The sequence below is a fragment of the Buteo buteo genome, chromosome 10 (assembly GCF_964188355.1).
Source record: "Buteo buteo chromosome 10, bButBut1.hap1.1, whole genome shotgun sequence".
NCBI classification, from domain to species: Eukaryota; Metazoa; Chordata; class Aves; order Accipitriformes; family Accipitridae; genus Buteo; species Buteo buteo.
This window is the reverse complement of record NC_134180.1, coordinates 28,093,335-28,115,650: the sequence shown is the minus strand read 5'-3', so window position 1 is coordinate 28,115,650 and position 22,316 is coordinate 28,093,335. Positions and strand designations below refer to the sequence as shown.

The 22,316-nt window shown below is 46.0% G+C and overlaps 2 protein-coding genes across 4 annotated transcripts in view; one reads left to right on the top strand and one right to left on the bottom strand.

Annotated features, from left to right (window-relative positions):
- The first annotated feature begins 3,632 nt into the window (after nucleotides 1–3,632).
- Nucleotides 3,633–6,327, top strand: CCN1 (cellular communication network factor 1). Its single transcript, XM_075039094.1, has 5 exons — nucleotides 3,633–3,887; nucleotides 4,000–4,216; nucleotides 4,577–4,924; nucleotides 5,071–5,273; nucleotides 5,384–6,327. The coding sequence occupies exons 1-5, from the start codon at nucleotides 3,654–3,656 to the stop codon at nucleotides 5,681–5,683; spliced, it is 1,302 nt and encodes a 433-aa protein (XP_074895195.1). The 5' UTR covers nucleotides 3,633–3,653; the 3' UTR covers nucleotides 5,684–6,327.
- An 8,899-nt stretch (nucleotides 6,328–15,226) lies between these two features.
- ZNHIT6 (zinc finger HIT-type containing 6) overlaps nucleotides 15,227–22,316 on the bottom strand; it is a 37,996-nt gene continuing 30,906 nt past the window's right edge. For 2 of the 3 annotated variants that reach the window (XM_075039092.1, XM_075039090.1), the window contains 2 exons: nucleotides 20,333–20,457; nucleotides 15,228–16,032 (listed from right to left, as the gene is read on the bottom strand). In XM_075039092.1, coding sequence (XP_074895193.1) covers nucleotides 15,947–16,032; nucleotides 20,333–20,457 — 211 coding nt within the window. In that variant the 3' untranslated portion in view covers nucleotides 15,228–15,946. Of the gene's footprint in view, nucleotides 16,033–20,332; nucleotides 20,458–22,316 lie in introns of all 3 variants that reach the window. The other variant, XM_075039091.1, reaches the window with a different exon arrangement.

Sequence of the window (22,316 nt, the reverse complement as noted above, 5' to 3'; positions counted from 1 at the left end):
CAAAAAGGAAGATACCCCAAACTTCTTCCTGTTTCCTGATGTACATGCAGGAGATGTGGGCACAGCCTGGAAGGTAAACGCTGGGTCACAGTTTGTGACAGGGAAACGTGTGCAGGGAAAGCCTATGAAAGGGTCACAGTCTAACCCGAACTCCAAAGAAACTCAACCCATCTCAAGTGTTGTCAGCTACTTGAAATTCAGGACAGGATTGTTAAAAGGTGCTTCAAAGCTTTCAAAGTGACCTTTTTTTGAGCAAACGTAGGTTCAGTTACAGTTTCCCATCAAAGTTGTGTGAATGTGTGGTAGGACACGAAACCAAGTGAGAAAAGGTGCTATTCATGGACTTTTCCTGTGGCATTTGCTGAATGTTGTGAAAGTCATAGATCAAAGCAAAACGCTTGCGTGCGTGTCCTTAAATTAGATGTAATTAAATAAACAAGTGTTTGCATAAATCCCTGAAAAGCAAAAGTGGCCAATTTAACCATGCATCGGTGTGCTAGCTTCTTCCACTTTTTCAACATTTTTGAAAATTTTTGAAAATTTTCATTAATCAAGGTGTGTTGAATCACAAACTTGTTCCTCCTGATCACAATGCTGCGGTGTAAAGAGTCATCCCGGGAAAGCAGTACCGGTCAGATTCTCCATCAGAAAACCACTTTAGAGTTTTAAAACCGAAGTACCACAGGACTAAAACCCATAAACCTATAAAACCAAGGGAAGCCCGGCGTACTGGATCGCTTGGAGTCTGGAAAGAGGATGGAGCCGTGCTCCTCCTCGTCACCAGCTGGGGCTCAGCCAAATCAGTAGGGATGGAAAGTCGTTACTAGCATTGCTGGCAACCAGCGAAGTTCGCCGGTGGTCTCTGTCCAATTCTTAATGGACACATAAAATACCTCCTGTCATCAGAAATGGCACTAAATGGTATATATTGGCAGTCTCGGGAGATAGCTGCATGTAACTAAAGACCGAATTTCCCTTTCGGCTATTGTCCTTTCCGGTCAAATTTTGAGGCACACGAGCGACGAAGAAACCTGCTGCTGCCTTCTGAAGAACAACTTCGGGGCAAAGGGGGCGCGGAGCTCTCACCCCATCACCTTTCCCAAACCACAAAACCGCCACAAAGTAAAACATCAGTCTAATTTACTTGAATGAAAAGAAAGCCACGAAGAGAATAAACTGTGGGGGGGGAGGAACGCCCCACAACGGGAGCCCTCCGTCGGGCCCGGCCTGGGGACGGGCCTGCCCGCTCCGGGGACCCGAGCCCTTCTGCCCGGCACGGCCACCGCCGCGGGGACATCCCCGGGGCAGCGGGAGGACGTGGCCGCGCTCCGCGGGCCGGCCCGGCACCGGCACCGGCACCGGCGTCCCCTCGGACGGGGACGGCCACCGCGCTGCCCCCCCTCCCTCCGGGGTCACGGCGTCCCCCGGCGGGGAGCGGCCGCCCCGTCCCGTCCCGGCGGTGCCGCTGCGGGGAGGGCCGACCCAGACGGGCTGTCTCCGCCGGCCCCGCTGCCTCCCCCGCGGCTGGAGCCGCTCAGAGAAAGATGCACGTCGGCGAGGTGAAACAAAACGGTGTATGTTTTTGGAAAGTCCGCCGTAAGGGCTTCGGGCCGCCGCTGCCGGCCGAGGACAGGGGCCCTATTGTGCGCACACACACACATACACCCCCCCACACACACACATCCCCCCCCCGCCCCGGGTCGCCTGCGCCTCCCTGGCAGCCGGCGTCCCCCCTTTCCCGCGCTCCGCCGGCCGCGGCCCCGTCCCGGAGCCGCGCTCCCAGGACAACAACAGACCCCCTTTTTCTGCGGCTCCGCCAAGGTCCAACAAGGCCGCCTTATTATTCCTGCCGGTACTGAAACACGGAGCAAAACGCCGGGCAGGCGGGCAGACGGACGGACGGACGGACAGACGGGCGGAGGCGCGCGCACGCACCCGCGCCCCCCCCCCCCCCCCCCCGGCCCCTGCGCGGAGGGAGCAGCCCCCGGGAGCTGCACTTACCCGCAGCCGTGGGCACCGTCCCCGCGAAACGGTCCTTTCTGTCACCCTTTCGGCTGCGGCACCGGGCGGGTGGCGAGACGTCGGGGCTTCGCCGGTGCTTCCCCTCCCTCCGTGCCCATCCTTCCCGAGCGGCGCGCACAGACACTTGCTGTATGGAAATGCTACGCAGACAGGTTAATCACATCCCCCTCCTCTTCGCATCCCCTCCCTCTCCACTGTCTCCCTCGCCTCCCCCCGCTTTTCAGGGGCTTTGGAGGATTTTTTGCAAAGTTTCACCTCTCCTCTGAATCTGCTCCTCCACCGTCCAGCCTCGAAGGCGACCGAATTAAAAAAAAAAAACAACAAACAACACAAATCCAAAACCCAACCAAAACCAACCCCGAACTCGTGTTAGGGACAATAATCTCATTTGCAAAGAAAAATCCCTGGAATGGGGACTTATTGTAACGCCGTTGGGTAGCAGACTCAACTGCTGGGCTTTTTTCAATAAAGGAGCAAACTGCAGTAGAACGCCAGTTGGCTCCTCCAGCGCAATTCTCCTAAATCATGATAGACAGATTGCGTGAAAAACAGGAATTCCAAAGAATTTCCTGCCCTGGGAACAGAAGTTAAGGCTATATTTAACAACATCTGAAGCTGTCAAGAATGCTTTGTGGTTGGATAACAGAGCAGAAAAATGTGAAAAATGCGGGCTACTGCTATACCAAATATGGAAATATTGTTACGTCTGGTGTCTAAATCCCCATCTGGAAACGCTTACGGCCATGAAGAGAAAAGACGCCACAACAGAAGCTAAAACTCTCCTCCCCGACCCCAAATCTTAAACTTCCACAAGGAAATACTACTCGAGGGCGCCCAACTCGAGCGAGGGACGCCGAACCCGGCGCTCCGCAGGCTGAAGGAGGAGGGCTGGCTGCCGGCTGCGGGGCCCGCCGTTCCCTGCCGGCTCGCTGCCGGCCGCAGAGCCGGTGCGGTGCGGTGCGGTGCGCCCTTCGCCTCGCCTGGCTGCCGGGCCCCGCCGCGCCGCGCCCCGTCCTGCCTCGTCCCCCCGCAGCGGCGGCGGCACCCACAAAACCCCGGGCGCCGGCGGGTTACCGCCCGCAACGTGTAAGCAACGTGACGCCGCCCCGCAAAGCGGCGCCGCGGCCGGTCTCGCAGCGGCTGGGGGAGGAGGGGGGGGCGGGAGGGCGTCGGACAGATGTGTGCAGATGTGTGCAGATGTGTACCTCCGTCGCCGCTGGCACGGCGGGCGGCCGGGCGCTGGGGCCGCCCGGGGCCAGCTCCTGCAGGGCACACACCGGCACGGCCCCCCGAGGCGCACGGCTCCGCCGTTCAACATCCCCGTCCTGAGGTGCACCTGCAAGGATGACGGGGGAACACCCCACGGCCCGGCAGCCCCGTAGCGGGGAGCGGCCCGTCCCACGCCGAAACCTCCCACCCCCCGCCCCGCTCCCCCCGGGGCGCGCGGGGGGAGCCCCGGCGGGGCCCGGCGGGGGCGGGCGGCCGAGGGAGGAGGAGGAGGAGGAGGAGGAGAGGGCGGGAGGCGGAGGACCCCCCGCGGCAGGGCCGCCGCCAGCGGCCGCCGTGCCGGGAGACGGGACGGGACGGGGCGGGGCGGGGCGGCCGCGCCGCGCGCCAGCCGCATTCCTGGGATGCCGCGAGCGCTGGACGCGGCCGCGGCCCGGAACGCGCGACGTCAGCGCCGCGGCGCACGCGGCGGCCCCGCGCCCTATATAAGGCGGTCGCGCCCGCCGCCGCCTCAGACCGCGCCGGCCCCGCTCCCGCTCGCCGCCTCCCGCCGTCCCTCGCTCCCGCCGGCGCTAGACATGGGCTCCGCGGGCACCCGCCCCGCTCTGGCGGCCGCCCTCCTCTGCCTGGCCCGCCTGGTAAGTGCCGCCGCTCTGCCCGGAGCCGCGGGGGGGTGGGGGGAGGCGGCGGGTCGCTCCGCCCGGCGCCGCTCCCGGCACTCACCGGCCCCCGCTCCGCTCCGCTCCGCAGGCTCTGGGCTCGCCCTGCCCCGCCGTCTGCCAGTGCCCGGCGGCCGCGCCGCAGTGCGCCCCGGGCGTGGGGCTGGTGCCGGACGGCTGCGGCTGCTGCAAGGTCTGCGCCAAGCAGCTGAACGAGGACTGCAGCCGGGCGCAGCCCTGCGACCACACCAAGGGGCTGGAGTGCAACTTCGGCGCCAGCCCCGCCGCGCTGAAGGGCATCTGCAGAGGTAAGCGGCTCGCCCTCCGGCTCCCCCGGGAGGCAAAAAAAACCCCAACAAAACCCGGTCCCCGAAGCGCCGGGGTTCAGTAACTTCGAGCCCATGTATGGTTATGCTTTGTTGTCGGTAGCTTGGCAGAAAGGCACATGACTTCAGCGGTCTGGAATGCGATTCAGTATGTCTGGGCTCCGCGAAACGCACATAAGGAAAAGTGATTCCTGACTAACTTATTGTTCGGGCCCCGCGTCTCCGGGGGGGCTGTAGGGAGCTCCGCCGTAAATCGAGTTTAACAGACCCGCACGTACCTGTGCTCGAGCGAGCGATCCCAGCCGCTGACCCCCTCCTCTCCCTCCCTGTTGATCTCTGCAGCCCAGTCCGAGGGGAGACCGTGCGAATATAACTCCAAAATCTACCAGAACGGCGAAAGCTTCCAGCCGAACTGTAAACACCAGTGTACGTGCATAGATGGAGCTGTGGGCTGCATCCCGCTCTGCCCGCAAGAGCTCTCGCTTCCTAACCTGGGCTGCCCCAGCCCCAGGCTGGTCAAAGTCCCCGGGCAGTGCTGCGAAGAGTGGGTCTGCGACGAAAGCAAGGATGCGCTGGATGAGCTGGAAGGCTTCTTCAGCAAAGAGTTTGGTCTGGATGATTCCGAAGGCGAGCTAACCAGGAACAACGAGCTAATTGCCATTGTGAAGGGGGGCCTCAAGATGCTACCTGGTGAGTATGGGCTAGTCTGTGTGACAGTCACAGCGAAGGGGAGGAGGCGGGAGGATGGCTGTGCGACTCCTTAGACCCCGATGATGGAAAGAAAGGAACGCAGCGAGAGGACACGGTTAGGCTTAAGCCCTCCTTTTCTCTTCCAGTTTTTGGCTCCGAGCCACAAAGCCGAGCTTTTGAGAATCCCAAATGCATTGTGCAGACCACCTCCTGGTCCCAGTGCTCAAAGACGTGTGGAACTGGCATCTCCACGAGGGTTACCAACGACAATCCCGACTGCAAGCTCATCAAAGAGACCAGGATATGTGAAGTGAGGCCATGTGGCCAGCCTAGCTATGCCTCCCTAAAGGTAAATACAGACTCTTCCGGTGCTCCTCTTCTTTCCAGTCTGCTTCGGGTGGAGGGTAAAGGCTGGAGAAGAATCTCCTGCTAATGGTATTATTGCCTCTCCTTTTGCAGAAGGGAAAAAAATGTACCAAGACTAAGAAGTCCCCATCCCCAGTGAAGTTTACCTATGCCGGATGTTCCAGCGTGAAGAAGTACCGCCCCAAGTACTGTGGCTCCTGTGTGGATGGCAGGTGCTGCACGCCCCAGCAGACCAGGACTGTCAAGATCAGGTTCCGCTGCGATGATGGGGAAACCTTCACCAAGAGCGTCATGATGATCCAGTCCTGCCGATGCAACTACAACTGTCCACATGCAAATGAAGCTTATCCCTACTACAGACTAGTCAATGACATTCACAAATTTAGGGACTAAGTTGTGTTGGGGGTGGGATGCTAAACAGAATTTTGAAGTAACCAGCCATGGAGGAAGGACCTTTGATGGAAATGGTGCCTTGCCCATTTGAGGGCAACATTGAGATGTTCCAAGAGTGCACTGTGCAACTGGACACTAATGCAACAGAGATTTAAGCATACTTAAAGCTTCATAGTACTGGAGCAACTCTACTGCTTCTTTTTGGAGCACCTTATCTAATTATGTACTGTTTTCTGTTTGTAAGTGATCAGATAAATGTTTTGTTCCGGTTATGAAAACTTCTTTTCTATCCTGTTCAATTTAACACTATGCTTCTCCCCTCTCCCTCCATCTTCTCCCACCCTTTCCCAACCAACTTGGAAGTTACATTCCTTCCTGAGGTGGGCACTTGTGGGGTGTTCACAGTGGCAGCTATTGTGTACCAACTGTAGTTTAATGGCAAACAGAAATCAGTTGTTTTAAAGCTGAGTATTTTATTTATCAAACTGTAGCTTTTTTTGTTTTTCCTTGAGTTTGTTTTGTTTTTTTACCCCTTCCAGCCCCTGTAATACTGGAATAAGTTGTAAATGATTTTAATTTTATATTCAATGAATTGAAAGAATTTATTTATGGAATTAATCATTTAATAAAGAAATATTTACCTAGCTACTCTTAGTAGAGCATTCTGATAGGCAACAGACTTATATCCAGCAAATGCAAGAGCTTTCTGTGAAAACTTTTGACTTCTGAAAAGCTTAGATTCTCTGAAAATTAAAACAAGCTCTACTACAGCTGCAGCAATGAACTAAAAAGCTGAGTCTAATTCTTCGGGTAAATGACGTTTCTGAAGTGGTTGGTGTATGCAGTCTGCAACCCCATGCTCTAGAAAGTATTTACAGAAGAAGCTTCTCGGCATTGAAAGCAAATGTTTGATAGAGAGACTGAAATGTTAATTAGACTGTCAGAGTACTCAAACTGTCCTGGAATTTGCAACATAAGGTACTTCATTAGAATGCAGTGCATGCATGGTGATGTTGAACATTGGGGTGGAAGTGGTCATCAGGTCTCACATTTTTTGGTGGCTGCTTTTTGCAAATTAATACATTTCTGTGGCAGAAGAATGTTTCCTACAGTCTGCAGGAGGTAGTTTGCTTTCACTAAATTCAAATTAAATGAGCTTGAAGCAATGACTTTTGTTAATCCTAATAACCCAGTGATGAAAAGTAAACATACTGTTAACAGGAGAAGAATGTGAGGAATTTCAAGTACTTCTCCAACAGAGTAAAAGGCAAAGCAGCTACTCTTCCTCACCTCCCCTTCCCACTTTTTAAATATGTAATTACACTTTATACTGTGGGAGACAGATGACATTTGGCTAACCGAGGGAGTCGTAAGATAGCTAGCTGGCACGCGGTAGGAAAATGACGTTTAAAAAAATGGACTAGACTAGGGTCTGAGAAAGCAGCATCAAACATTTGTATTATTCTGGCTAGCATAAAGCTGCGCTGCGGACAAGACTGAAAGGAAACCTGCAACCATGTTGGGTTTTTTTCCCCTCCTTGTGACTGGTTGGTTCTCTGGCAAAATATCCTCCCATAGTCTTTAGTAAGAAAGCTACTTCTCATAAAAAACAGAAACTGATTTTGAGGTTTTAGAATTGTGAAGGGCTGTCATCCAGTGTCAGATGCAGAAGTGGTTAAGAGTCAACTTTTTTATTAGATTAGACATAAATATTTCAATAAAATAAATGGCCAAATATCTCAGAAGCTTATCTCTGGCAGCTAATGCTTTGCCTGAGAAATTACAGCCATCTCTCTTCTGCTCAGTCAAGTTCTCTCCCCGAAGGCATTCAAAACTTGAGCTGTTTTGGAATTCACCACCTGGCCACCAGCCTCAGCTGTACCTAAACTTGTCTGTACAGTATTTGTTGACAGTAAAAGTGTAAAATGTGGTGAAGCGCTTTTGTTTGGCTTCTACGTACATTTAGCACTGAACACTTCACTACATCAGCTGCTCACTGAGAAATCATCAGGTTTACCTGTCAGGTTATTGCGTGGAGAGAGGAAGAGGAATACACTGCTCACAGACACACAGCAGCTGCACGCGCATTCCTCGCCATCCCCACTGTCAGTTATACTTGAGTGACACCCATCCTCAAACCAACGTAAGTAACAGTTCCTCGAAAAATTACATATACATGTGACTATGCTATGCGCGTAGACACTACGTCTGTAATGTGCACACCGCATACAAACCGAAGTGGCTCTTCCAACTCCTGCCTAAAGTGGGGCTCTAGCTGGGCCCTGGATTTTACAACCCACACTTTGGGCTTTCCATGTTTCATCGAGTAGAGGGATGGTTCTGTAATCTGCTCACTAGAAAAATGTGCTGTTGGGAGAGCAAGGGCTGCAGGAGCACATCAGGCAAACACAAGAGTAAAATATACTAAATGAAATTATCCCGCTGTGAAGAGGAGGAATGAGCCCCACTAAAACGAACCCCAAGTCTTCCAGAGCTGGGATCTCACACCAACTGATCGTCGCCCATACAGTCCTCTCTTCACGTTTTTGCATTTCACAATTATGCGGCAAAACTACTAAACCCCACAATTCCCAATACTGTAAAAGCAATCACCGTCATTTTCTGTCCATCACCTTTGCGCTCACTTTGAAATCTCTACATCCTCTGTTGTCCCCGCAGAAAGAACCCTAAATACTAGGCACGAAAATACAACTGATAAAAGCGTGGGTTCCTTTAAGTGCAGTCAGCAGGGCTTACAGGTAAGGTCAACGAGCACGACTGTAATCTTATTTCTTGGCCAAGCCCTCCAACGTCGGTGTCCCTCTTCAAGAAGACCACGGGAAGATGAGGAGTTAGGACCGGAGTAAACAGCGGACCCGACAAGCGGCAGCAGGTCTTCAGCGCGTTCCGACGCCGGGCCACCAGAGCGGTTCAGACCCGGCCCACAACCGCGCCGCGGGGAGCTCCCCCGAGCCGGCCGGACAGCGGGGCAGCCCCGGCCACGCCAGAGGGCCGAGCGGCACGGCGCAGCCCCGGCTCCGGCCGCCCCCCCCCATCCCGGTCCTTCGTCCCTCTCTCCTCACGCTGCTCCCATTTGTCACGGAGCCCCCCCGGCCCCGCCGGCCGGCCCGGGGCGAGCGCCGGGGTCAGCCGAGGATGGGGCGCGGCGGCCCGGGGCAGCGGCCGTGCCCCCGCGCCGTCTCTTAGGACCGAGGACCGCGCAGCCTCGTAGGCGACGCGCAGTCCCAGGGGTTTGGCGGCCGTCACCTCTAGCTATGGGAGCGGGGTCACACACAAAATCGTCCCCGCGCACGCAGGCAACGCAGCGAAGACGACGCCTCTGCCTCCTCAAGCGCTGCACCGCGGGAAACGCAGTAAGAGCAGGGGTATGCAGGAAAGGGACTTCCGCGGCTGCATTAAATCCTCGCCCTGCGGTGCTGCTAGCTCGCTCTTCTGAATGAGCGGCAGACGGAGGAAAAGCCAACTTCTTACCGACAGCGGGACAGCCAAGCTGCTAATTAACCCTCGCTGACCTGAGCCACGAGAACCTCTACGCTCCATATATAAACCACCGCCGAGCCCGCAGCAAAGCAGCCCCCGCTGGGCTGGCTAACCCTCCAGGGGACACCTCCTGGGAATCAGGCCCATCTCCCCACTACTGGGGGGAAGCCGGTGGGCTGCGCAGCAACAGGCAGAGACACCGTGGATCAGTGGGATTGCTGCGGGAGGCCTTCCCGAGCTCCCTGTCCACCGAGGCTGCACGAAGCCCCCACAGGTCTTGAGGACTGAAACAAGAAAGTTTGCAGTGAGCAGACTTTTGGGGCTGGAAGTCAAACCTACCTACCTATCTACGCAGAAGCAGTTAAATGTGCCACACCAGCAGCTTGCTCTTGCCAGATGCTCGCCCATCTGAGCTGATCCTGCAGAAAAGCACTTGGGACGCACATGCGCGTTTTCATTTACTCCTCTTTAATCAATGGAACTATTTCCATGCAGTGGCCAGAGTGCTTAGCAAGGGAAGGCTGTGTAGTTTTACTGGCTACTCTGCCTCAAGCCTATTTTTTCATGTAGACATGTCCCTGTTTCCATCATCACACTTTTTTCTCCACGTTACATAGCCACATATAAAACAGCACATAGAAACGTGGAGGTGCCACAGCGAAAGCAGTAACATACAAGCAGCTTTGGAGATACCTGTAAATACATTTCAATTTGTGAACAACTGAACTGCATTGAACTGCAGTGAGACTTGGCGTCTAGAAAATACAAATCCTGTAGAAGAAGACTTCAACCAACAAAATGATACAGTAAGCATGTCTGTATTATCCTGTAAAGACCAAACACCAAGAAACTGAATAGATGGTATCCAGCATGCTATGATTTTTTCTTCGCCCAGAAAAACTACAGAGCTGTGACTCCTACATACGCAATTTATACTGGAGAAGATCCTGAGAGACCCCAAGGCACCATTCACGTAGGCAACTTCATCCGTCTTGAATTACAACCACTTACGGGCTGGAATGCAGCAACTGTCCAGGAGGAAAAGATTACACAAGATTTTGTAAGGTTTTCATTTACTAAACAGAAGAAATTTAAAGGTAGGGTGCATAGATTTGCCCAGATGGGAATCTAGCTAGGACACATACATTAACAACTTAACCTCATGATGAATGCAGGTTCAGTAAGAATGAAGGGACTTCATTATAAATATCAGTTAAACGGTCAGCAGTGTAGTCCAGCAATATTTTGAGAACACGGGTTAAACACCAGATCAAAAGAAGCCCAGTATATCAGCTGAGTCAAAGACACCAGTTTCTCTGAAGCTACTGATTTCCTTCAGCATCTCAAACCAACAAGGTTAGATCCTAATTAGTTCATGAATTTGACAAAATCAGACATCAAGACGTCATGGCTGTAAAACCAGCAAGTCTATTAATGAGAACTTAAAACAGGAAAATATATTTTGCTATACAGAAGCAGATACTTGTGCTGTAGTGGAACAATCCCATTAAAACCAATATGGATGACCAAGCACAGCAGCAAGTAGAGGTTGGGGAAAAAAGGTCAACAAAGAGATACCACCGAGAGTTTAGATAGTGAAGGGGACTTCTCAGGCAAGCTGTTAATGCCACCTCATCTGCTCTTTTTCCTGAATATCTATACCTCATCCACCAACTTAATTTTTACCTCACTTGGGCATCTCTCTACTCCCTCTTGGCACTCTTGACAAAATGGACAAGTTCTGGGGCTACAATACAATTCAGTAGGAAACCTGGAAGCAAGGAGTGGAAAGGCAGCAGCAGCTTTCACAGTCACTTCTTCCTCCTTCTTGAGGCAGAACTGGGATGACAGGAAGAAAGTGGCAATGTGATTTTTTTAAAAACACTTTTGCTTTCTCTGCCAGCTGGAGTCATGCAGGAATGAGCCAGCTCCAAGCGTGGTAATTTATTCTCTAAATCAAGACTCTCTCCCCCCTCTCATTTTTATCCCCGCTTCTTTGGCAGATTATTTTTAACCCATTCCGAATTGTCATGCAACCCCACAAACAGCTGTACTGATGCAACTGATGCAAAAAGAAGCCTAATGAAAAAGGATTAGATAAATATGAGGACTACTGTGCCAGTTTAAAAAACGACAACAACAACAAAAAATCCACCGTTGCTATCACTAGTAGGAGCCAGGAAGTCCAGAAAGACTTCCCCTTGCCCCAAAGGTAGGCAGGGCTCTAGTTGCTTTCCATATTTTATCACTCTATTGATTTTTTCCGGCCAAAAAGCCTACTACAGTAAGATAGCCTGGAAATGCTTTTCAGCAGGAGAAGTTAGCAGTGGTGAAATCAGGCCAAGCCAGGGGAACTTTGCTTCCAAAACAAAAAGATGTAACAATGCACAGAGCCAATGAGGGAAATAAGCTCTTGCAATAAAAGCATCATTAGAGCTAAGTCACTGTCCGATGGGTCGCCGAGACCCAGCAGGACACAGTGTGAACACACTTCTGTTATCAAATCACAGACAGGCAGGCAGCAAAATAACTATCCTTGGTTTTTTTCCTAGTTGTACATGTCACCTGCAACTTCTCTTTCAGTTTCAGTATTTATTTCGAGTTGGTTTTGCTGCCATTTCTTGTTTGTCTTGCATACATGTGACTTCCTTCCATTTCACCACAAATTTCCACCAAATAAAACCATATGCACTGCCATAGCAACATTTTAATACAAACACAGGGTAATCTTTGTTCACTGAAGTACACAGTTGTTCTTTTTTTTCTCTTATTAACAGAACCTGCATCTGCATACAGTTTAACTGAATGTCATAGCAACAACATAAACACAAATCCAAGATATTTTTTCCTTTGGAGGGAGGAAGAATAAATGTTTTCAGGAAAAGACCGTGGGACTTAAGAAAGCAGAATGAAATGTTTGTGACCAAATATGGCCTGAAGTTACATCATCACAGCTGTATATTTACTCTTTGAAAGCCTGCTCTTGCAAGGTGTTATACATTCTCAGTTCCTACAGATGTCAATAGAGAACAGCCATATCTGCCTGGCAGGGCAAGGTCTGAATCACAGCTACACTTAAACGCAACACATAGGCGGGACTTGCTATCAGCACTAAGGTGAACTGAGAAATTTATGTACTTTAATAGACTAGAGTGCATGTTCTACACGGTAAACAGTTTTACTCCTAATGCAAAGTAAAACTGCACTGTTCGACTGGAGTAACAAATATTGGTCCGGCATGCTTCTAAGACCTGCTGCCAAACACACACTTTGCAGCATGAACCTCTTCTCTATGGACCAACAATTCCTAATGGACCAACAATTCCTAATGTGGAGATAAATACAGTAAAACCTAGACTTCAGACGTGTTCATTCAATACTTAGCTGTTATGCTGACAGGGGGTATAACGTTGTTTACCGATGACAACTCAGCAACTTATGCCTCATACCCCCAAGAAGTTATACAAAAAAGGAAAAGAACCAAGTTCTCTCATACGGCTGACTCAATCCTACCTCTCAGCTATTGCTATGCGCTTAGCTATGCTCTATTTTTGTCCTTTATAGCTTGTGAAAGGGATGACTTCATTAAGCTTTTAATTTTTTTAAGCAGCATGTTCATTCAGGACAAGAGCCTTTATTCCTTGCTTTATAAGCTGATGGTCCTTCAGCTCAAGCATACTGTGAGGGTTCAGGGTTTGAAACCTGAAAAGTCTAAACATTAAAAGAAATGCCATAACAATGCTACACACAAAGAGCTTGTTCCTTCTGTGACAAGCAGTTTATAGAGGAAAATAAGAGAGTAAGCGTAGTAGGCATGAAATCAAGCACTCTGCGCAAGCTGGTGTTGAATGATGGAGATTAAAACAACATCACACAGTTTTCATTCACAGACGTCATCTGTGCTGAATCAAGGCAGTCCTGTAGGGATCCTCGTATAACATGATTACAATGGTATGTTTTCAAAATAGACAGAAATGAAGTCTTCCAAGCAGCCTCAGCTCCATGTCTTAAATACCAAATGCTTGACCAGAAATTTAAAAATACAGCTTTTAAAGATGCATTTTCTTTCTCCAGTTTATTACAAGATGCTCGTTCTGGGTTAAGTCACTCAGAAAGGAATTGAAAACTTCCCCTAACTGCCTATGAAAGCGTTAAAAACCATCTGCCTAGCCAAAGAGTGCATAAACTTTGATTAAATCAGTAACTTTATTATTATGAAGAATTACCACTGTTGCAGCTGTGCTTATACACAACACATTCAGTGGGACTTGCTATCAGCACTACCGTGAACTTAGAAATGTATGTACTTTTTTAGACTAGAGTACATGTCACCTGGCAGCAGTAAGGCTGTGCTTTTAGCTGGAGACCATTGTTTTGATTCAGTTTTACAAACAAAAATTGAAAAAGTTTAGCAAAACTGCATAAAAATACCTGAATTCCATCTTGGCTTGCATTTGATGAATCACCACTGCTCAAACCAGTGTAACCGTTATCAAAACTAAATAAAAAGAGGTAAATAGTAACCTGGGAATGAATGGCAAATGCTACTACCAATGAATGGCAAATGCTACTACTATAAAATTTACTTTCAATTTGATTAACTCTGGAAGATGACTCCCAGCTTTGGGAAATTTCAGTTCTAGTAACCACCACAGAAATGCTCCTTAATTGTTTTTTAAAACCTTCTTTAAGGTAGGAAAAGATTTAAATCTGAAGGATAGATTTAACAGCATCTTGATTTAAAAAACAAGTTGCATTTGACTCACAAGGAAGCTTAAACTAGATTTATGTAAGTAAAAAAAAAAGCAGACAAACCCTTTCATACAATTAATGAAAACTTCCAAGAGTGTAGGAAAGTAGTGCAAATCACTAATCTGTGTTCCTCAGCCAAAGACTAATGACACACACACGCAGATCAACACATATTTGCAGCACTCTCATTTCCACTGTGTGCTATGAATCTTAACAGAAATGCCACGCTTTTACTCCAGATGAAACATTTTCTGGCAAATGAACTGTGGCAGTTTTGCTGTTCTGCTCTTTTATCGATGTTATTATGAACGAGTTCAAGACTGGTTTAAAGTAATTTGTGGCTACCAAGTCAGCGTGCCGTAATCACTGATTAGGAAAAGCTTATTCACTTTCACTGAACTGAAAAAATATGAAAGCAGCACCTACAGCTAGGAATCCTGGTCCTTTAAAAAGGGTTAAAAAAACAAAGATTGAAACAAGAGGTGGACAGAGGACCAACAATGACTAAAAAAGAAAATACAGCACAGGTGGCTACTGCCAGGCAAGAAGAAAAACTTCCCTGTTTTACCAGGGGTTGCAAAACACGTGAGGGAAAGGACACGTGATACCACTGTGAGAAAAAATAGTATGTGACTACAAAAGTCTGATGCTCTTTTCAAACTTCAGTAGCTAGATGTCATTTTTAATGACAATTTGTTTGCAAAAGTGTGAAAAAAAAATTCTAAAACTTTGAACATCCAAAAAATCCTTTCCACGCAGCATGACTGGTAAGGAACCAACAGCCTGGTGCCCTGAAGCCTGGACTGAGAGTCTGGAAGCCCAAGTCCTCTCCCATGTTGGTGCCACGACCTCCTGTTACATCAACAAGTTCCTTCACTGCTTTCCGTTGTCTTTCTACCTGTAATGACTGAAAAAACACCTCCATGGCAGTTTAGTGTGCATCCTGTGCCACCAACTTTTGTCACAAAAGGTGCTAGTCTCAAGCAGGAGACAGACTGGGGTAACAACGATGGCAGCAACAACCTCACAGAGCTGTTTACAAAGTGATTATGTCCTTAAGACTTTACAGGTGCTGACTTAGCTAGACCCTTGCAAACTAACCCCAAATGCCTATGTTGATTCCTGAGAACTCCCTGGTGCAAGTGTGCAGAGCAGTCCACCTGTCTCACACCGCTCACAGCACATGCTGTTCTCATCCTCCAACAGACCCCACAGACACGGGGACTTCGGTACAGTGATAAGTGGTCTGGGATCTAGAAATCTTCTCAGAAGTTAGCAACAGATTTCTGTTGTCAGCAGATGATACAGTACAGGACTTGTTTTTTAAGGTTTATTTGTTTTTAAGTAGGTAAATTTAGTTGATACTTCAGTAAATATTTACAATACCTGGTTTCAGTAGGTAAACTAGTAATATGAGATGCATAACATAACAAGATGCAACCAAGTAAGAAAAAAAAAAAAGTATTACACCAGGCACCAAATTGTCACCACAGAATATTAAAGTCAGAAGGTAAGATCATCTGCAGCAGCACAGCATGATAAAGAAATACCCTAAAAGAAAATTAATGTAATGAAACATCAGTGTTTTTTTTCCAGTAAGTTTAAGCATTAAGACTCAAATCCACATATAAATACAAATATGTGATCAGATATTTAAACTCAGAAATCAGACACTCAGCTGTTAGGGTAAAAGGAAAAAAAAATATTGTTGAAATTAACTTGGAAACTTTAAATTTGAGTCACCCTGATTTATTAAAGATACATGGACAAAAGGCTGCAATTAAATAAGAATATAATTTTTTTCTGGAACCAGCAATTCCCCAACTCTTTATTTACATCTCTAAATATGCGTTTCTAAATCAAAAAATAGGCTGGCAGTTTGGAAGTGTTGCCTTTAGTGAAGGAAGCCAAACCAAGCCTCTGAATACATAGTTGTATAAAAAAAAGATTAAATTAAATTAAAGAAAAAAATATAAAATGCTCATTCCACCCTCTCCTCTCAAAGAGCCATCATGAACTGTCCCGAATTTCCCCTTCTTCCATAGATGAAAGGGATGAACTTTCACTGTCCGAGTTCTCTGTACGTTCACTGGCATCTGAGGGTGTAGGACACAAACAAAAAACAAGCAAGCAATTAGTTTCAGCAATGTTGTTTGCTCATCAAACAGAAGCAGTTTCGTACCTTCTTTTCCTTTTAAACACACTTTCCTTGAAGACAGCTATTTGATCAGACATAACCAGTCTCGTAACATGGGATAAAGCCCTAGGTAGGACCTTGTTGTTGAAGGAGAAAGCAAGACAATATTGAGTATTTCTTTCAGTTTTTAAATCTTGGTCTTTCAGTCAAGTAGGTAAGCAGAATATTTATCCCGCACAAAACTCTTAATCCACGGAGAATTTCAAACTGTTCTCTTGGCTTATTTGTTTTCAATGTTGTTTTCTGGGTTGCTACAAACATAGATCACAACTGTAATGAATTACGTATCATTTACACTTTTATTAGCATTTCAGTTAAGATGGGGAACTACTCAGAAATTCTAAATGGAAATGGAAAATTAAGATGATGCACCTATGTGCTCCTTCTACATGTTCCAGCATCCCAAAGATGGTCTTAAGCTGTGTGAATCCGTGAGCTAAGGCTGATGAGGTTAAAGGTGCACAGTAACTTCTGCTTTAAGACACAGCTGTTGCGCTCTGCTGAGATGGTATTGTGAAGCACTCATTTCCCAAACTGGTCTTGAGCCTCACACCCCGAGACTCCTTCTTTAACAAGCACTGACCCCAGTCACCTTGTGCTGAGGTCACCAAATGCCACTGGTCGGTGGCACTCAAGCACCACAAAAATAAACTACAGCAAAGTAGGCCCATGATTCACACTCTGCTCTCATTGTTATTTTCAGTATTTGAATTGACTATGAATTTAAAGAAGTTTTTGAGCATTTAGGAAACATTACGAACAGGGAGCTGATGAAGTATAGTTACTGTCTTGTCAAGATAAGTTCTACAGCTGGCAAACATAGATAATACATAGGACACAGTGTGCACCTGTACAATTTCAGTGGAATTTGTTCAAGAAAATAGAAGCATTTCACCCAGAAACATTGGAGGTCACATTTTGTCTACACTAAATCTAGTGTATAATCAATTAACATTTATATGCCAGATATGTACTGAGTAATGCACAAAGTAAGGATTGTTTTTGCCCCTAAGTCCTGTGAAAGCTTCTATAATCCCCTACTATCTTCAGCCATGACTGACCTTGTACGCTGCAATCAGAGCACCTGTAGTTTTTGCTATAAGCAAGTCAAGCATCAAAACATCACATAAAAGAACGTGGCAATCTTCTGACTCACAGCGAAGCTCAACAGACAAATTTTAGCTTTAGTTTAGTCTGTTACAGTAAGCTTTATTTAACAGGAATTACAGATTGTCTTCACTCAAAAAAACATATTTTTGTGGTGTTGATAGCATTGCCTATAAATTAAGGTTGCCCAGTCCTTCCCACCATAAAACTATCTGCAGTTTACTTATAATGTAAAATTTAAACTCTGGGTTTAAATTTTTTAGTGCCAGTTTCCATCCTCAATCATTATTTTTCTTATTTTTTGGGAAGTTTCAACCAAAATACTTCAGCCATTTCTGAGAACAAGGATAGGAGAAACAGGCTTTGTCCTCATTATATTCTAGCAGTTTGTCTTTGAAGGTGTGCGGCTTTAGCTCTTCGCCAGTCTTTGGGGGTAGTAACTTGAACTGCAGGGGAATGGTGATCTTTCCCCAGCATGTGCCTATTGCTGTGGCTATGAAAACTTGCCTCTGTTCTTCCTGGGGAAGGGGGGAGATTTGAGATTGCTCAGTAAAGAAACATCATTTTAGCAGTTAAATCCCACAAGACGTTGTTTCTTGTACTAGCCTGGGTCCTTTGTAAACAGACCCTGGAGGGCTACGGTAGTTTGGAGCCCCCATGCTCCGGCAGACACCCTGCCAGACATCCACTCATCAATGCGGCAGCTGTCTGCCTGGAATGCAAAAGGGAGGTCAGCCGGACAGGCACTCTGAGACAACTGTCCCTCCGGGTGCACATGCAGAAGGCAGAAAGGAAAGGCAGTATTGGTAGAGATAGGATAAGCAAGAGCAGGATGGATGGCTTAGGAGGAGCATGCAACTGATAGAAAAAGCCATACATGGTGAAGAAACTGGACTGCAAGAAATGCACAAGATGCTGCAGCAGAAAGGTCACTTCTTGGGAGATGGGAGTGGGCTGAAGTACCCCTCTGATTACAACAGACTTCTCCCTGGAGAGTCCAGAGGTGAACCCAAGATTTCCACTCCTAGCAATTACCTGTGAATGCAACTGGCACAGCAAACTAGCAAACTACTCTTTTTTTCTCTTTTATTCTTTAAAGATGACACACCACAGAAGAGCACAATGATTGTGCCACACTTCAACAAAAGTGGTATTTTGTCTTCGAGTGGAGTAACAGCAACAAAAAAGCCCACCTATTTTTATATTAATGTTCTGAACATGCTTTTCCTGAAAGAATCTGGAGTTACTGTGACAGGCTTCCACTCTTAACAGAAAAAGCTCCAAGAACACAGGGTCCAAACCAAACTCAAGGCTGAAGTTAAGTGTTAATATGTTAACTAAGAAGATGTACAAAAATAAATTATGATAAATGTTGTGAAAATCATGCTATTTTTGCCATTAGCTATAATCTTTTGCTATGTTATACCCAAGACATCTCAACAGGGAGCTATGTACTTGATTTTTATGGAATCTATAGAAACAGTTAAAAAAAAGAAAAAAAGATTAAGAAAATTAATGGTTCCCAAAACCTGAAATAGCTGCCAGCGTTCCCTGAATACCAGCTTCAGGGATGACTGCTAACTGAACGATCCCTGCAGCAAGAGGAAGGTTACCATCTTGAAGATACACACTTGCACTGCCCTGTGACAGAGCTGTCGGCACCTCCTCAGCTATTACCATCTCTCTCTGCCCTTCTACTCTGCCCTTTTACAGAATCAGCTAGTTGCTGCGGCAGCACAACCTCAAAACATAGTTGTTCAATCAACGCTAACTTGAATCTATACTCTTAAAAGTACAACCTCTCTACTAGCTCAGGAGACAATGACAACCACTCTATTCAGATTAAGTTTATGAGTCAATCAATTTTAATTCCCTCCTGACATCTAAATCATAGGGGTAGGGCTGACTACTGAAAAGCAAGGGACCTAGATCAATAAATAATGGATAAACTGAAAGTACCTAGTTTCCTTGTACTCCAGTATATGTATGTGCACTTGTAGGGTGCATATGAGCGGACCTAGTCGCTCAGACAAAACTCCTACCTTCACCCCTGGCAGGGTGCCTCACTCTCAGGAGCTCTTGCAGTGCATAGCACAAGAAATGTTTGCATGCCATTTCTTTGAGAGCAGATTGCTCCAATGGATCACTTAGTGTCATCTAGGCAGAACAGCCAAGGTTGATGGAAGTTTGATATCACTGGTACAATATTCTCAGTCTCACATTTATTCAGTCAAATTATATACATATAGAGCCATGATCGAGTTGCCACAGGGCAATAGCCATTGCAAACATATTTCAAAGCTTTTCCTCAGAATCTGTAAAAATTACAGACTGGCCCATCACTGAAAAGTATGGAATTTCGTAATTAAGGAGACTAGCTGGGGGACTACGAGACAAGGGAACTGATTCCCTGTATCAGCAGCTGCAGAAAGTGAAGGCGGGACATGAAGCCTTTATACTAGGGAGAAAGATGGAAGATGGAAATTAACTTCGAAACTAGAGTACAAATTCCTGCTAGACCTGGACTCTCCTGTAAGTTAACTCCAAGATGAAAGTTCTCCCTCAACTAAGTACTTTTCGAAAGATAACACTGTCTTTTTAACCCACCCGAAAAGCTACTTTGCCATTACGATTTCTAATAACTATTCTGTAAGTCAGAATTATCTATCCAATGTTAGGAGTTAGGCTAGGAAATAAAGGAGAATGATTCCTTTGTATGATTAGCAGGCTTACTTAAAACTCATCTTCCCCAGACAGCTTTGACTTTCTAGAAATAACCAACTCTGTCAAACTTTGCTATACACAAAACTTAGCCAAAGTCTGAAAAGTTGTTCTACCTTAGTGGTTAAAACTATACAAAAAAGGAATCAAGCACCCATAAACAAAGTTAGGAAAAACACATACAATACAGCTTATGGATGTAAGCCATCAGAGCATTCACAACAGCTTTTTTTATAGCAATCTTTTAGATTCAGAGGGAAATACAAGACATACTGCATATTCCTGGCATTATTAATAGGAGTATCCTTAATTATTGTTTATTTAACTAAAATATCTAAGTATAGCATAACAGGAAATAAATATATGCTTACCTTGGCCAAGAACCACCATGTCATTCTTCAATGTTTTCAAGACCACAAATAATGTTGGATACTCAATTATTACTTTGCCTTTCAAATTGTCCAGGAGGCTTCTACTGGCATCCAATTCATTGTACCTTAGAAGTAACAGGGAAATTTATTTTGGATTTTAATACTATCAAGGACATAATGTACACTTGGAGGCAGGGAGGGGGAACACTTTTGGGCAATTCACAGGATTTTCAGATGATATGATGTTCAGAAGAATTACCTTATGATTCAAATTACATATCCAGTCTTATTATCAACTTCATTTTTTTTTTAAACCATCCTAACATCTAAGCATAAGAACAAGAGGAGAATCTAAGTCAAATAAATGTTTTATGAGTTCTTAATGAGTATCTTTACCAAGATTGAATATGGACATAGGGTTATCAAAATGGATATATTTGCCAAAACCAGATTCTGAATTAAAAATAACACTTAATATTCTACTTATGGGCTTTAACACTACAGGTTTAATTTACATAGTTAGTAGTGTACCTTATTTAACATGTTTGCTTATGAATTATCAGTGAAGTACTGGGAAGATGAAACAAAAAGCATATCTGAACAACTACTAAAGCAAAGGTATATTGGAAGCACTTAGAACTCTGGTTTTGTAGAAGGGTGGGCTCTGATACCCAGAACACTGGGGCAATAATTTCTAAAAGACAGTACAATATCCCCATTTATGCCTAAGCAAATCTCTGCTTGCAGCACCATCTACAAGAAACTCCCTGTAGAAATCTCATATGTGTGCGCTACAAGGGGCACATGACTTGGATGAGCAGTCCCTTCCCAGAATAGGGCTCCTTTTCACCCTGGAGGGTGAAGCCAGGTACATAACAAATGATGCCACAGTAATAAGAAGTAAACTGAGCATCTTCTCCATAACTATTTCCTAGAACTGTAATATTCTCTCCCAACTCTCTAACTGGAAACCTGGACATGGGATTTTGGAGAAAGGAAGGGATATTTCAAAGCCCTCTGAAAGAGACACCCTGTTTCTTTCACTTGCTGTAACTGTGGCATTCAACAGATGCTCTGATATTATTACACTGCAATCTGAGTTATGCAATTCTTTCTGTAATCAGCATTATTAAATTACTACTAAGCTATTGTATCAGTTAAAGGCAAATGAAGTTCAAAACCAAAATAAACTGTAGGCAATAAGTGGAGTACTTCCCATAGCTGCTTTACCTCCTCTGATCATTAACATATTATGCAGTTGGGTTTTCTTTTGCCAAAAACAACACTGGATGGGTGAAGGAAATGATATACTTTATGATTTACAGTAATGTGTGATTAAGAACAGTATATCAGAGGAGTCAGCACACAAGAATAATATTGAAGGTAAAACAGGATTTGAGTTCTTGGGATTTAAGGGAAACTTAAGTTTGAGCAAAAACTATTTCTCTCTCATATTCAACTTCAATCATCATGAAAATATTTGGTTTCATGTTTCTCTCAACCCAAAGTAATTATGACCTCTTCTTACTGAAATCCTTTAAAAGGGATAACAGTATATTACATTTCTTATTGAATGAATGCATTCATAACTTGTGGATTAACACACATGAACAGAAACATATTTACTGCTTTATTTACAGTACTCTAAATGCAAAGTATGGCAATACCTTTCCTTTGGCAAGGACCTCAACACATTCTTTTCTGGTTAAGCAAACATTTACCACCAAGAGGCTAAAGTAATTCACATGCCACAATACAGTTTCCATTATCTCATGTTTTAGACAAAACATCTTTAGCATCCAGCTTGGCATAAGATAAAACATTTGTACTTAAAACTATTTTATGATAGTAAATTACTGAAGTGTTAGATCACCAAGGCAGAGCTTTATCTTTTTTGTTTTTAAAGTAAATCTTATTGGTTGACAGTGACAGAGAAAATATCTAAATGTTTAGTGCATATTGTGGGCTGAAAACTTCAGGGAGA

Bases quoted from the DNA above. Each gene is read 5' to 3' on its own strand.
- CCN1 (XM_075039094.1), top strand. From the start codon at position 3,654: ATGCCGCGAGCGCTGGACGCGGCCGCGGCCCGGAACGCGCGACGTCAG. The intron at 4,217-4,576 runs GTAAGCGGCTCG...TGATCTCTGCAG, and splicing joins GCTGAAGGGCATCTGCAGAG to CCCAGTCCGAGGGGAGACCG. The intron at 5,274-5,383 runs GTAAATACAGAC...CTCCTTTTGCAG, and splicing joins CTAGCTATGCCTCCCTAAAG to AAGGGAAAAAAATGTACCAA.